Below are 16,747 nucleotides of genomic sequence, written 5' to 3' on the forward strand. Positions count from 1 at the left end.
GGTGCTGGAATAGTATTTACTGTAATGTGGGTTTTTCCATAAGCTATTTAACAATGGTAAAAGCTCCAGATCCCTGATCTGCGTGATAGCCAAAATGAGCCTTATCTACATACAAGGACAAAGTCATCTGTGATAAATCATCAATGAACAGCAGCATGTGCCGTGATAAGAGGTTCACATAAATATCCCTGTGTGGTCCACATCAAATCAAATTCACCAACAAAACACAAACAGCGGCTCCTCGTCTTCTTCTGAGTCAATTTTGCAAGTCAAGGTATGTTGAAGTTGAATTACGATGCTTTTAAATACAAAGTTTCTTCTTTGCCACCAGTTGTTCTTCTTTTTCAGTCGATTCATTTTTGTGCACTTTGGATATCGAACATTTGGAACAAAGATTGATGTAAATTTCGAACAGTATTAAATAATACGTTTATTCCTTCAGTTTAATTCTGTTGTTGACTCTCTTGCATGTCTCAACCAGAACAATGAAACTCAGTTCAGTTCTGCCTTTGCTGCTCCTCCTGGGGACGTGCTCGGCTTACACCTATCGTAAGTATGATCCGGCTATATTTCTGATATCTTTGTTATATAACGTTAAAGTCTCTCTTCACTCAAATGTGTTTTGCTGATTATTACTTCAGCATTCAGTCTGTACTGGCTGCAATGTACGTAGATAAGTTTAATTTGTGTGTCCACCATCAAAAAGGATCCTAAATTGACTTTCCATTGACATTGTTTTTGTGCTGAGCGACATTAAGAAAACGGACAATTCATGTCCCCCGTACAAGAAATTAATATATTGCATTTTGTTTCTATTTCACGACCTGCCAAGATACTGGGTTCATTCATCAAGTGGACTCAAACACTACATGATCATGTTGATCTGTAACTGTTGGATGTGTCAATAAGTGGCCAATAAAAATAGGTTATCGCAGGTTTGGTCATTTTCAAACATTTTTCCATCAAATATTTCTCTCATTCCCAGAAAATGTGGCCTTGCGTGGAAAAGCGACCCAGTCACACCGTTATCCACACTTTGATTCAGCTGCTTACAATGCTATCGATGGAAATCATGATTCTAACTTCGACGCTGGATCCTGCAGTCACACTGCTGAACAGACCAACCCCTGGTGGAGAGTGGACCTGCTGGAGTCCTACATCGTCACCGCCGTCATCGTCACCAACAGAGACATCGGTGAGGAAAGGATCAACGGGGCAAAGATTCACGTCGGCAACTCTTTACAAGACAACGGTGCCGCAAACCCAGTGTGAGTGAACGTAATCAAGTTTCAAGTCAAGTTTGAGTTTATTGTCATGCCTCTCCTTACAGGTCATGCAAAAAAAAAAAGCAGGAATGAAATATAGTATCTTATGAATTAAGACAAAGCAATAAAAACCAGCAGAGAACAATAGGAGCAGTAACTATCAACACCCTGCTTTCTAAAGCAGACATCACCAGCGCATTCAAAGTCTTCAACATTCATGCAGACTTCTTTTGCTGGAAAGGAGCCTGTTATTTTTCTGGATTGACAGGTTTGATTCAGTTCAGGAGACAAACAGCTGTGGGAAAAAAAGCTTATTTTGCACCTGGGGGTTATGGTTCTGGCCGTCTCGCTGAAGGCAGCAGGTCAAAAAAAGGGTGAGCGGAGTCCTTCATGATAGTGAAGGAATTCTTTAATACGGGGTTTCGCCAAGGAAATTGTTTAGCAGATGTTAACAGCTCCTCTTATGATCTATTATCTAGTCAATCACTAAGTGATAGCAACACTCATTGAACATGTGACATGTGCTGTGTGAAATACTGCCTCTATACTCGTTCTCCAGCAGGTTAAGTGTTGGTATTATTTCTTATTTTATATTGCTGTATACCTGTCAAGCACCCCACCTATAAAACAAATGAATGCACTGCTTCCTCTCTCTCTTTTAGGGCTGGTGTGATTTCTCATATCGCAGCAGGCAGGTCTTTAGAAATCACTTTGACCAGACGTGTGGAGGGACGTTATGTGACTGTGCTGCTACCTGGTACAAACAGAATCCTTACACTCTGTGAAGTGGAGGTCTACGGGTACCGTACCCCAACTGGTGAGAACTGAACATGAGGCTGAAGCCACACGAGATGTGATTTTCTAAATGATGCCAACGCGTCATTTTCTATACAAACACCAGTTTGAACCAGTTTGAACTGCACTCATTTGAATGAAGAAAACAGACGCATTCACTTCCTGTGACGAAAAAATCTCTTCTTTTTTGCAAAGTTGTATATATTTGAGAGAAATATGTCTTAACACTAACATTTGATATAGTGAAACTCACCAGCCAGCCAATTTGGTTTACAAATTAATAAGCATCTTAAAAAGTATTCATAGGCGATCTTAATTGGAAAATTATAAGAAGAAACATTTTCTGAAAAGTTAAGATGAGCAAATTCGTCATAAATACAATACAATCGACACATTTACTGCTGCCAGCTGCTGGTGCGTCCTTCAAGTTTTGCAGTGCCGATCCAAATAAACAAACAGGCATCGTCACAACTTTCCATGACTTCTCCATCTTTTACTGCTGTTTCTTTTACTGGAAAGCTGGAAAATGGCAACAATGTGCAAATAGTTGTCAACATCGTTTCAAGACATTTACAGATTGGGGCAACTTTGTTCTGCAGAAAGCATCACAGTAAACTATCCATCAGTGCTGATGTTTTGCAAATTTGTCCTTTATGCAGGAGAGAACCTGGCACTCCAAGGAAAAGCCACACAGTCGTCACTGCATTCTACAGGCATCGCAATTAACGCCATAGATGGGAATCGTGCTTACCACTGGAGCGAGGGTTCTTGTAGTCACTCAAATGCCGACTTTAACCCCTGGTGGCGACTGGACCTGGGCAAAACCCATAAAGTGTTTTCTGTCAACATAACCAACAATATAGATGTTGTGCCACAACGACTTAATGGAGCTGAGATCCTAATTGGAGATTCACTTGAAAACAATGGCAACAACAATCCCAGGTACAGTTTACAATCCTAAATATAACTAAAAGTTTGAGATTAATGGATATTTGTCATTGAGTTTGTTTTTTCCAAACTTAGCAGTGACTTATATTTCTCAAATGAATTCATTGGAGTATTAAAATGATCATTCGGTGAGTTAAAGTTATTTCTTCTACCGCTAGGTGTGCTGTGATCTCAAGCATCCCTGGAGGTTTCACCGAAAACTTCCAGTGTAACGGGATGGACGGTCGGTACGTCAACATCGTCATTCCTGGAAGAAGCGAGTACCTGATCCTGTGTGAGGTGGAGGTGTACGGCTCCATACTGGATTAGGTCTGAGGAGGCTCATAATGTATAACAATGACATTTTACATTGGTGACGTTCATCTGAGTCTCATGGTTCAATCACAGCTTAAAGGGACAGTTCACCGCAGAGTTTTGGACATATGGGCCGTAGAGATGTCTGCCTTCACTTGAATATAACACAAGTAGATGGTACTCGGCGTGTGGTGCTCAAAGCCCCAAAAATATACATTTGAAAAACCAGATACAAGATAATCCTCAGACCTTGTCCTGAGCAGTTTTGTGTAGGAACAATTTTCTTTCGACCAAACTACACCCGCCAACCGTATCCAGAGTTTTTCAGATGTACTTTTTGGGGCTTGAGCACCACAAGCCGAGTGCCATCTAGTTCTGTTATATTCAAGTGAAGGCAGACGTCTCTAACCATGTTAATTCAGCCAATACGTTAATGGTCAATCAGTTTTCATATTCATCCATGTCGATCATCACCGGTGTGTATAGAAATCAAACACATTTTCAATGCTTCTCTAGTTTTATTATCACATGTTATAATGGACCTTATCTCTCCTTCTATTATGGTTTCACACTTCAATGTTACATTCATGAGAATGCAACACACACACACGTTATATCACACCGGGAAGTTGTCTCATGTGATCCACCTGTCAGCGTATCAGCAAAATAAAGATATTCTCTGATTTTACTGTTTTATCTCTGTGTTTATGTGATCAGGAAGTTCAACCAGATTTATTCGAGACATTTTTCAAAACAAATCTGAGCCTATAAAAGGAAGACACATAATAAAAGTGCATGTACCGATTCAACTAATGTCCTAATGTAACCTGAAGATATCTGCACAGCATATTGCTCTTCTTATTTACTTCACACATCGCAAGAATAAAAGCGTGTTACATTTGCTGGACTGTCTGTGTGCGAGTCAAGAGGGCGCCATCCTGTGGCGACACGATCCTGCTTCCTTTGTTTTTTTCCGTGCCGTGTGCTTGTTCAGCCGTGACAGATTTAGATGTTGCACATAAGAGAGAGGACGACTCTCTTGTACGTCAGCTGATATCAGACTCTTCCTGGCTGCGGAGAGTTTGTCCGTCCATCCAAGTCTAGGAGGGAGAGCAGGTTTACACCGCCTCTTCTTCTCTGAAGTGGATCATAGAAAAAGGATCATCAGACTCGTTTCTTCATGAGGCAAATTAGTCCAGTCGGTGACACTCAGGTCCAAACCCCCTTAGGTTGCTGTTAAAGATGTAAATCTTACCAAAATTATCGTTAGATTTTTTTTTTTTTTGAAAAGGCTCAGTAATTTGTACTAATTGACACAAGACGGGCCTCTTAGTGAGTGAGTCCTGCTTCATCATCTGGTTCCTAAAGTTCAAACTTACTGTTCTTATGTCATGTGTTTTCTAAGTGGAGTGTTACGTATCACCAAATTAAAACATGTTGCTCCACACAAACTACTTTTAATGTACTCTTGAAAATGTACAAAAATTACACCTCCCGGCACATCTGAAGCTCAACAGGAGATAAAACAAAAGGTTCAATGTGGAATGAACACAGGTACAATGAATAGAAAGAAAGACAAATAAACAGATGCAGGCTTTTTTTTTGTTGCTTCAATTTATTTCATGAAAGGTGACATAATATTCATATGCTGGCAGTGAGAGAACAAAGACAAGTTCAGAATTAGAAATTTAAATCTTCACTACAGTCCAAAAATTGTAAAAGACAAATCATGGTCCAAACAAATACAAAAGTACAAAGTTCATAGAAAATCATATGTAGGCCTACATATACAACATTGTTGTCACTGTAGGTTAACTGCAATACAAATATATTATTATAATATTTATGCAGGTAAGGTCAGTGTGTTTTTTCCTGTGAACCAGAGTGTGTTTAATCTGTGTTTCTGACCCGCTCCAAACAGGCATCTTTTGCACATCACTGCACTAGTAAGAAGAAGAGGAAATACAGGCTGAGGAAAGAGTCTCTGCCCATACAGACACCGCCACACACTTCTACTGGGTCATGAGTGATGATTGAGAAGGATCATTTTTTATGAGTGTTTATTCGTGCATAGTATACCTTTAATATTGTACGTAACGCCTTTGCTTTTCCCACTATGAAACGCCAAAATGTCTGCCGATTATTTAAGCATCGTTTTCGATCAAATCTTTTGTCCCGCTCAGTTGTTAGAACAGAATTGTAAATGTGATAATAGGATGTTTCTTTGCACTTTGGGAGTGGTAGTTGGAACTGAGGTGTTGATTCATCATGTACCTAATCCAGTCTGGAGCCGTACACCTCCACCTCACACAGGATCAGCTCCTCGCTTCTTCCAGGAATGACGATGTTGACGTACCGACCGTCCATCCCGTTACACTGGAAGTTTTCGGTGAAACCTGGAGAGATTCTTGAGATCACAGCACACCTAGCAGTGGAAGAAAATCATCCTTTGTTAACTCGTTGAGTGATCAGCTAAATTTTCACTCTTCCCATTGCATGGACTCTCGCTTTGTCACATTCCCTGGGCCAGTTTGCCACAACGTCAACGGTCCATTCATGAGATTTACTTAAACATAATTGAACTAAAGTTAAGACAAAACAAACAATGGAATGGGTATCAGCAATGAAAGCAATGCATGGATGTGCTGTGGAGGTGTATTGTGCATGAATGTGTTGTTTCAAACAAACCCCAATTACAAATATACATAATTCGCAAACTTTTAATCATATTTTAGTTGATTGGACATTAAACTACCTGGGATTGCTGTTGCCATTGTTTTCAGAAGAATCTCCAATTCGGATCTCGGCTCCGATAAGTTGCAAGTGAAGAGCTACGTAGTTGGTTATGTTGACAGAAAACACTTTATGGGTTTTGCCCAGGTCCAGTCGCCACCAGGGGTTCAACTCTTGGGTCGTGTGAGTACAAGAAGCCTGGTTCCATTTGGTGGCACGATTTCCATCAATGGCGTTATTTGCGATGCCTGTAGAATGCAGTGACGACTGTGTGGCTTTTCCTTGGAGTGCCAGGTTCTCTCCTGCAAACAAAACACATTTGCAAACACAAGATAAAGCTTAAGTTCAGTCTGGAAGACTATACTTTTGCATGCTTAGGCCTGTAGTTTATTTCTCATGCGTCTGCCGTTCACTCCTCTCACTCAAAATTCCCTTGATGTCATTGTTTGGGGTTGTCAATCATGGTGTCAGCTGTTCTCATCACCTGCTCTCATCTTTCCAAAAACCCAGAGACACGCCTGCATTGTTGTCCTCTATCAACTTGTCGCTGTCTCTTTTCAAATCTGATTGTCTCTCTGCCTTTTGTACATTCACGTTGCTGCGACACGCGCCCCTCCACCTCCCCATCACTGCCCAGTCTTTGCAGATCAATCAGATTCATCAGATTCATCATTTCAACAGCCACCACCGCCGGTTTCTGGATCCCATGGGGGTGGGTTATATTGCTCCTGCACAGGGCAGACACCCCTCGATTACAAGTCTTCCTGTAGAGTCTAAGTGCCATAGACTCTGTCAAGACTTTATCATTAAGTCTGTTTGTATTAAATATTTGTATTTTCATCATATTACTTTTTTCTCCTGATTGACATTAAATTAACAACTATTTAATCAGTGGTGCAAAACTTGAAGGCATTTAGCAGAAGTAAATGTGTACATTGTGTTGTATGTATAAAACATGTGCAAACTATCCAGAATCCCAGTACCCTTTGAGAAACTGTCTTCTTTCGATTTAGCAATTTATATCGGCAATACATATTTTTTAAGACGTTCAATCTTTCTCAAAGGGAGTCTCTCTATGTTAGAGTTAACATTTAGCTTCAATAGATACAACTTTGCAAAGGAGAGATCTTTTAGTCACAGGAAGTGCCTGCATTTTGCTCATTTTTTTCATTCAAATAATTGCAGTTCAAGGTGGGACCTCGGCTGTATAGAAAATGAAGCAGTGGCATCATTTAGAAAATCACATCTTGTGTGGCTTCAGCCTCATGTTCAGTTCTCACCAGTTGGGGCACGGTACCCGTAGACCTCCACTTCACAGAATGTAAGCATTCTTTTTGAACCAGGTAGCAGCACAGTCACATAACGTCCCTCCACACGTCTGGTAAAAGTGATTTTTAAAGACCTGCCTAATGGGATTTGAGGAATCACACCAGCCCTAGAACAGAGAGAGGAAGCAGTGCATTCATTCGTTTTATAAGTGGGGTGCTTGACAGGTATACAGCAATATAAAATAGGAAATAATACCAACGCTTAACCTGCTGGAGAACGAGTATAGAAGCAGTATTTCACACAGCACATGTCACATGTTCAATGAGTGTTGCTATCACTTAGTGATTGACTAAACAATTTCCTTGAATTGTAAATGAAACATTGTATTTAAGAAGTCATTACGTTCACTCACACTGGGTTTGCGGCATCGGTGTTTACAGAGTTGCCGACGTGAATCTCCGCCCCGTTGATGAAGTCCTCGCAGCAGTCTCCTCTGTTGGTGACGATGACGGAGGTGAGGATGTAGGACTCCAGCAGGTCCACTCTCCACCAGGGGTTGGTCTGTTCAACAGTGTGGCTGCAGGATCCAGCGAAGAAGTTAGAATCACGATTTCCATCGATAGCATTGTAAGCAGCTCCCAAAGGTTCCACAGGACGGTCCGACTGGGTCGCTTTTCCACGCAAGGCCACGTTCTCTGTGAGTGAGACGGATGAAATACACGTAGAAATGTTTGATGGAAAAATGTTAAATATAAATTAACGAACCTCTTTCTAAAACACCTGGTTATACGTCAGGACCGCACTTACAGGGTCGCCTTGAGAAAATCTGTGTCTGAACCTTGTTGCGTCACCACTGGGGTCCCTCAGGGTTTAGTTCTGGGTCTCCTCCTCTTTTCTCTTTACAACTAGTCACTTGGCTCTGTTATTCACTTCCATGGCTTTCCCTGTCTTAGCTATGCAGATGACACTCAACTAATTATTTATTTTCCCGTTACCTTGCAGGGCAGCCGGATTCCTGCGATGCCACGAGAATCGCGGGATCACACATCACACAAATATTCACGTTGTCAGGCTTCAAGTAATGTGCTTGTGTCCAGACCAATTAGCGTTTTGGGAGGAGCTATGGCCGTGGCATAGATGTGTGTGTGAGACGACACGGAGAGGCGACTGTTCAAAACAACAATGGCGGCCTAAAGAGGTTAGCGTGGATGCTGCAATAGCATCAGTTGTATCCGAACTGGTGAGCATTTCTTCACTGAAAGGAGAGCAAAGAACGGCACTGAAGGCTTTTCTTAATGGAAAAGCTGTGTGTGACGGACAGATACCACAGTATGTGCAATATCAACACTTCATATTTACTGCCTCATATGTGCAATAATGTGAACCCAACCATTCAGTCCGATTATATCATCTCTTATTGTTTCTAAATGTAGCACTTGAAGCAGTTCTAGCCAGGTCATGGGAGACTTTAATATATCACAAATATAGCCGGATCTTACTTACGATAGGTGTAAGCTGAACACGTCCCCAGAAGAAGCAGCAAAGGCAGAACTGAACTGTGTTTCATTGTTCTGGTTGAGACAAAAAAAAAAATGAATGAATGAATGAATGAATGAATTCAATGAATTACACTGAAGGAATAAATATTGTCATCATTAATACCGGTTGTTGTTCCAGAAGTTAGATATCCAAAGTGCATAAAAATGAAATAACTGTTATAAGATAAATAACTGGTGGCAAATAAGAAACTGCATGTGTAGCCTTGACTGTCCAAAATGAAATGATCCTCCAGACTTTGTATTTAAAAGCTTTACTCAACTACAACCACATACCTTGACTTGCGAAATAAACTCAGATGAAGACGAGGAGCCGCTGTTTGTGTTTTGTTGGTGAATATGACTTGATGGGGACCACACAGGGATATTTATGTGCACCTCTTATCACGGCACATGGTGTTGGTCATTGATGATTTACCACAGACGACTTTGTCCTTGTAGATAAGGCAAATGTGATTCCTTTGTTTCTGTCTGGTGCCACTTTTTTAATTAATAGATTCAAAATAAAATACTTTAAAGTCACATCAACAGCTCTTCTCATTAAAACATAAAAAAACCATAGAGACATAAAAACAGGGCAACAAAACAAACAAAAGAAATAACACATTATAGGTTTTTATTAAGGAAGTGTAACTATGAAATCAGCTCGAGCTCAGCTAAATACTTAACTGGTGCAGAATACGAACAATAGGGGAAATTCTGCACACTAGCGTCAAGTTTAGATAACATTTTCTGTACCAACTTCTGAGTTTTATTCTCATATGTGTCAGAGGGAAAGAGCAGCTCAATATCCATGATTTTTAAGGTTGTGAGTACAATTTTGTCCATCTGCTTTTTCTCTTTTGCTGTGGTGCCCAGGCTGAATTTGACCAGAATAGAAAAGGCATGGATTCCACCGAAGCCTTATCTGAAGCATCCCTTCTCTCAATAACTTATATTTCTCAGTTTGCCTCGTGAAAAAAGTTTGTTTTTATGCATTCATTTATTACTAGTTTGATTGGACATTCATTCATTTATTTTTATTTTTGATCTAGTAGTTATACTTTAAATAAACAGGAGGGAAATGTTGGAGAAAAATAACTTTTAGAATGACCAGTTCTTATTGTTTAACATACAAGGCTCCGTGAAGTCTGTGACTACTGTGTGAAATCTCTTCACACTTGTTATCCTCAGAGGTTCCTTGTTTAGCAGTCACTGTGACCTTCTGTAAGGGACAATTGTATATCTTACTAAACGTCAAGAAGACGTTTGCTTGTGCGGAAGGGGCGAGTTCAAGACATGCTATGTAGCTTTATGCAAATGATTCTGTGCAAACACACTTGTGTGTTATCCGAAGTATAAATATCAGAGACTCAGAGACAGACCTCTGAGCAGCCTTGATACATGACTTGTATGTGTTTCAACTCTGTCTCCTTCTTGCAAGAATAAATGTCCTGTGATAATTACTTTTACATCGGCTTCGAGTGAATTTCTCTAACATAACTTGGTCCTTCGAGCCGGATCTCAATACCTCCACTTCTCTTCAGCTTTTGAACCTGAAACTGTGCACAGGGGAGTTTAGGACTCCTGACAAAGACCTCCGCCCTATTCTCACACGAGAGTACTTGGCATTTTGGAGGCCAGGATTCTGCTGTAGAGGAGACGGAGTGACGAGATCCTTTTTGTGAACCGAGCCAGTAGAAGAATCATTACAGGTAAAACTAGCATTCTTAAGACTTACAATCTTAAAAGAAGTAGTTTGAGCTATTGAATTGAATAATTGGATCTTTAAGATTTACAAAATTAAATCTAAAAAGCTAAATTGGGAGTGATGTACACCTGGGATTGAAAATCCAAAAAGCTATCAATAGGAGTGATGTACACCTGAGACTAACAATCTAAAAAGCTATCAATGGGTTTGATAAACACCTGAAATTCTGGGAATTTAAAAGTTTATTAGGTTTCGTAAGCCTTGGTTTCTGGGAAGCCTAAACTCAATTAGTGAACAAAAGAGATTTTATTTTGCAACTATCGGTAACTATTTGTACAAATAACAAAAAGAGCTTCATCTTCTTTTTAGATCAAAATAATAAATAACTATACTAAATAAAAGATGGGTTCAAAAACGAAAGGCAATAAAGATGAGACTTTAAAGGGAGAAATAAAGTACATGAAGATGAAAAACTGACGAACACGGGATGTCAACTGTTGATTGACAAGATAGAAAAACAGTGAAAGGGAAATGCAGGGAAAGAAAAGAAAGAAGGTTTAATCGAAGCAAAAATGTGGTTAAAGGAGGCGCAAGAGAGCAAAAAGGGAGTAGGGAAAAACAGACTGAAACGACTACAAGACAATTACGAAAACTGTGAAAATAATGTGACTAATTCTCCTGATTTGTGTGAATAGTGTGAGGAAGGTGGCCTCCTCTGTATGTCCGCCCACCCTCTGTCTCCCCTCCAGACATTCCAGCCCGTGGAGATTCAAACTTCACGGGCCCAGCAGCCTGATCCTCCGGAAACCTCTCTCCACTCTCTCCCTCCTGCACTGTCCCAGAGGTGCTCAGACAAAACGCAGAAACAACAGCAACTGAGCTTGTGACGGGACTGACAAGGGTCATGAGAGACTTTTGGCGGACCACTCTACAAGCCAGCATCCACCAGATCAGGCACAGAATACGGTGAGCAACACCCACCAGTATTATATATGTTGAATATGCAGCAACAGTGTTGCAGCGTAACCATCAAAGTAAAAAAGGGAAACAAAATGATGCTATTTGAATATGAAGATTTGATGAAATATCTGAACCTGTTTGTTCTAATGTGTATTTCCGAGATAATCAAAGACGTGGAGGCTTCCGTGGACGGAGCAGAGGATAAAGAGAGAGAGGAGGAGAGGCAGGAGGATTCGACAGGCGGAGTGGATGTCTGTGGCAGGAAAAAAGGAGCAGGAGGAGTGGGACATCGGAGGAGGGGGACGTCTGGACAACGCATTCATCAGACAGATCAGGTCATGTAAAAGCACGCACACACACTGATACACAGACACAAACTAAAGGTGAACAATAAAGATAGAAATATTAGAATTAGATCAAATAAAAATTGTGTTTGATGCAGGAAGAAAAAACATTTGTGATTTGATGATAGAAGGGTGTGAAATGGTATTTTTGTGTGATTCCGGAGCATGCAAATCTGTTATCTTAACCTCAGAAGAAAAAAAACAACAACTAATGAAATGATCATAAGATCCAAAAACGGGCTGACAGACAAAACAGAAATTTGTGCGATCAACGAAAAACTATCCAGTTAACCTGTTAGAAAGAGAATGAAAGTGATTTGAATAAACGATTGACTGTTGTATCTCACCAAATTATTACTACAGTTTTGATCTGTACAAAAAGTACACAGGAGTTAAAGAAAAAGTTGATAAAACAGCTCCTCAGACTGTACAAAAACAATAAATTGAAGACATGCATTGTGCCATGTACTACAGACACTCCAGGGCCAGATAAGAATATGCAGAGACATTCTTTAACAGAACAACGGCTAGGATAAGATTACAGGAGTGGTGTGATCACTGCAGCCAGAAGAGAGAAAACTCTTCATGACTGTGATAAATTTAGCTAATGCATTTTTCTCAATACTAGTGCATAAAAATTGTCAATTCTGGTTTGCTTTTCAATTCAAAGGGGAAAAGTACACTTATAATAGAAGGGTATTGTGAAAATCCTACCATCTTTTCTCAAATGATGGCAGCTAACAGAGCTAAATTCGAGCCAACTGGGGGAAGTCAAATCTTACTTTATGTTGATGACATTTTGATATGCTCTAAGACACAACAACAACAATGCAAAGAGGACACTCTTGCGTTGCTAAAGTTCCTCTGTGAACAAGGTCATAAAGTAAGCAAAAACAAACTCCAGCTCTGCAAGGAAAAAGTAAAATATTTGGGTTATGATTTATCTAAGGATGGCAGGTCACTAGACGAAGAAAAGAAGCCATTCTCAAAGCACCAACCTCAAACAAAAAGACAAATGATGTCATTTAAAGGAATGACTAATTTCTGTAAAAAATTGGGTTCCTAATTACGCTGAATTAACTGAACCTTTATCAAAGTTGATTGATGATAAACCTATGGCAGCACATGACATATTGTGCTGGACACCTGAAGCAGATGGAGCTTTAATGGTATTTACCTTTAACACTAAAAGTATCACATGCAGTTGCAGTTCTAATTCTGCAAAACAAAATAACTTACATGTCACCTGCAAGACACCTTTCATGTATGACTGTGTTGCTGAAACTGAGAGTTGTGTATTACCAATAATTGATTTAACACCTGTTAAGCCCGACGCCCCCGATTTCGGGTCCGCTGTAGCATTTACCGTTCAAAAATGACCATTTGCATGTATTTATGAATATGAAAAAAAAATGAAAAAAAAAATCCCAAAAAAAAATCAAAATCTGCTTAAAACAAACAATCTAAGACATTCTTACACACTCCAAACACCATTCTACACAAATAGTGTACGCAAATAAAAGATTTATCACAAAATCACGTATTTCTAGCCATAAGTCGCTCTTCTCCGAGTTAGCATAACAAATCTAACGGTTAGCATAGGCAACCGAAATATCAAACAGCACGAGCATTCGACACAGATTCCAGAACTACTATCAGATCGCCTCTCCGGTAAACCCTCACAAGGCTGTGAGCAAACAAACACCAGAAACACAATGCGTAATATCCTTCAAAATCATCCAAAGCTCCTTACCTTTTCGTTGTTCTGCTGTATATCTCCGCTTATTTCCGTCAACAATAGTTCTACGTATTTCCGGTGCGTCTCTGAAATGTCCCCGCGCAGAAACAAGAGCCCAATAACAAAGGGACCGTGAGGGAGATGGGTGTGAATTCCGGCGAAGTTGTGCGCACGGTTCAGGTGACGTGCCACCGTTTTACTCCCTACTGGCTAACGCTTCTGTCTATCAAAATCACGAGGGGTTTGTTAGATTCTGTGGACTCAGACGCTTCTAAGGAGGGTCCATTGACTGAAATCGACCAACCATAGGCTGAGCTAGGAGACCTGGAGTGGAAGCCAGATGAGAAAATCCCATGGATGACAGACATAAACAGGCTCAGAGAGGATCCAGGCTCTCTAAATGATGCCAAACTTCTGCATATGATAGATTGAACACTATTAGTCATAAAAGAAGTGAAATATATAATTATATACTATATAAAATTACAATGGAACAGCTGGAACCAAATGACATTTTGGTTGACCTCGGCTGAAATCACTGCACTCTAATCTCTCTAGCTCTTGAATGCTTCACTTTATCAAAGAAAACATTGTGCAGAGAGACTTCCAACCCATTGGGCTATGATCTGGAGAGGTTTAAAGCTTTCAACTACAACATTAAAAAAATATATCTTATCAAAATTGGATTAATTTATAGTCGGAGATAAAGAATTTCAATTTGTGCTGTGTTCCATCTTAATTTTCTCTTAACCAGTAACATATATACTGATATTTACAAATTAGAACAAATTTCACAAGTGTCAGCTTTATTAAAATACCAAAACTATTAAAATACACAAAAATCGAGGAGAGGTCTACAAAAAGGCTTAGGGCTTAACGGGTTTTAACAGACACTCCATTTGAAAATGCAGATATGACTATGTTTGTTGATGGTTCATGTAAAAGAATTTGGATGGTACAAATGTAACGGGATATGCAGTAGTGACAAATAATAATAGTGTTAAAATCTGAACCTTTACCATCACATTCTTCAGCACAAGCTGCTGAACTAAACGCTCTAACAGAAGCATGCAAACTAGGACAAGGACAAGGTCGTCACCATCTATACAGATAGTAACTGTGCATACTCATGCGTACATGTGTTCGCTCAACAGTAAAAATAAAATAAAATAGAGAGATGGTGACATCAACCAACCTTATGACCAAACTTTCTTTTGAAGTACAACATTTAGATCATGAAATCTTAAAAGACATGCAAATAAATGCTCCACAGCAAGAAAAAACTTTTTGGATAAAACAAAACTGCAAAATAGACAACAATGGGTTCTGGGAATGGCCTGAGGGCAAACTAATATTACCTAAGACCTTATATAGATATACGGCTCTATTTGAGCCAATGGGCGAGACCATGGCTCAAAAGGGAGGATGGTATCTATGATAAGCAGGGTTGCAACAGCGTATGACTTTCCAAACTACTAAAAAAAAAAAATTTCTAGCATGTACTGTATGTGCGAAACATAATCCTCAGGGGCAGCAAAGACCAGCTAGGGGTAAATTACCAGAACTAGAATATCCATTTCAACACATTTGCATGGATTTCATTGAATTAAACCAATGTGAAGGGAAGACATATTGTTTGACAATAATTGATCAATGGATAGAGGTATTTCCAGCCAAAACACTAGATGCTATTACAGTAGCAAAAAATTTTGACCATGTTTTGGAATACCAGAAATGAAATATTGTGAAAATAGTACACATTTTGTAAATAAGGTGATAAAACATTTGACTGAGGTATTTGGAATAAACATGAAATTAATAATTCTTATCACCCACAGTCAGCAGGGTTGATTGAAAGAACAAATGGTACAATTAAATCAGAATATGTGAAAAATGTTAAAAAGAAGAGAAATTACATTGTGTCTCTCCCACTCAGGAGGACTCATAAAAAGTCCACGCACAAGGTCATGGAAAACTTGGAATGTACCGAGGTGGGAGGGACTTCACTGTAAAAAGAAAAAAAAAATTCCAACCAATTGTCTGCATAAAATAGACCTCACTGATAACTCTTAATTGCAGGGACCTGTTCCCTCTGGGTGAGTCTGGAGTAACAGGGAGGTGAAAGTCTCTAAGGCCGCTTGTCTGACCAGTGAAGATACTAACACGCTCAGAGGGGGTTAATAAAACAGAATTCAACCACACTAACATTACACGCTGGGAACAATTCCGTTCCGCCTGACACCAGAAAATGATCCAACAGGTTTCAAATGTGCCTTACAGATTGTTTTCTCCTCCTCAAACCGCCTAGTAGCAACGATTGTGTCACTCTGCACTATCTGTTTCCAACTGTTAAAACAAAGTACCACTCTGTTTCAAACCTTGAAATGGTACAAATTTATGTAAAACATCACACAGACGACTGATGGATATGGACGATGCCCAGGGCTGACACCTAGTGGTTCTGTGGAGGTAAGAGACATCGGTCTGAGCAGTGGAGTGAAACGTGTGCGTTGGCACCGTGGTGAGGCCATTTTAAGCATTGCCTATGGATGGCGCCTCCCTGCGTAACCTCCTAGAGACAGATCACGACCATAAAAGGTCAGCGCCAACTGGCAGTTTCAGTCAGTCTGTGTACATAGATGACATTGGGGTCCCTAGGGGAAATCAAACACTGCAGGGTTTGAATCAGTACTATTTTGGTGGGCAACAATACGGTAGAGGGGTCAAGACGTGTTGCTGGCTGGTGAAGAACAGGAGGGGGCTACAAAATGTTTGGTTCATTGTGATTGTATTTTCATACCATGTTGAGAGGGCTAATACAGTGATGAATTGATGTTGAAATGAATAAACAGACTCTGTGTACTTACAGATTTCCAACCAAGGTGATGAGGGGCTGGGAAGCGACAGTACACAGCATATTTGTGAAGACATTCCTAAAATGTTACGCTTAAGATAATCCGTACGACATCAAAAATACGTGTGTTTTTGATTATATTCTTTCTTTATTGTTTTTGATGTTTTGTTTTTATGCATTCATTTATTACTAGTTTGATTGGACATTCATTCATTTATTTTTATTTTTGATCTAGTAGTTATACTTTATATAAACAGGAGGGAAATGTTGGAGAAAAATAACTTTTAGAATGACCAATTCT

General features: G+C 39.8%; 2 protein-coding genes across 2 annotated transcripts; one reads left to right on the top strand and one right to left on the bottom strand.

Moving 5' to 3' along the window:
• The first annotated feature begins 188 nt into the window (after positions 1-188).
• Positions 189-3,990, top strand: LOC137891560 (fucolectin-1-like). Its single transcript, XM_068736236.1, has 6 exons — positions 189-274; positions 482-549; positions 986-1,268; positions 1,928-2,082; positions 2,720-3,002; positions 3,167-3,990. The coding sequence occupies exons 2-6, from the start codon at positions 486-488 to the stop codon at positions 3,315-3,317; spliced, it is 936 nt and encodes a 311-aa protein (XP_068592337.1). The 5' UTR covers positions 189-274; positions 482-485; the 3' UTR covers positions 3,318-3,990.
• Positions 3,991-4,904: 914 nt separating this feature from the next.
• On the bottom strand, positions 4,905-9,203 carry LOC137891557 (pentraxin fusion protein-like). Its single transcript, XM_068736233.1, has 6 exons — positions 9,137-9,203; positions 8,808-8,875; positions 7,717-7,999; positions 7,316-7,470; positions 6,058-6,337; positions 4,905-5,727 (listed from the first exon to the last, which is right to left on the bottom strand). The coding sequence occupies exons 2-6, from the start codon at positions 8,869-8,871 to the stop codon at positions 5,577-5,579; spliced, it is 933 nt and encodes a 310-aa protein (XP_068592334.1). The 5' UTR covers positions 8,872-8,875; positions 9,137-9,203; the 3' UTR covers positions 4,905-5,576.
• Between the last annotated feature and the right edge of the window lie 7,544 nt (positions 9,204-16,747).

The sequence above is a fragment of the Cebidichthys violaceus genome, unplaced genomic scaffold (genome assembly GCF_023349555.1).
Source record: "Cebidichthys violaceus isolate CVI_PGR_0920_01 unplaced genomic scaffold, fCebVio1.0.p SCAF_7, whole genome shotgun sequence".
In the NCBI taxonomy this organism is placed as follows: domain Eukaryota; kingdom Metazoa; phylum Chordata; class Actinopteri; order Perciformes; family Stichaeidae; genus Cebidichthys; species Cebidichthys violaceus.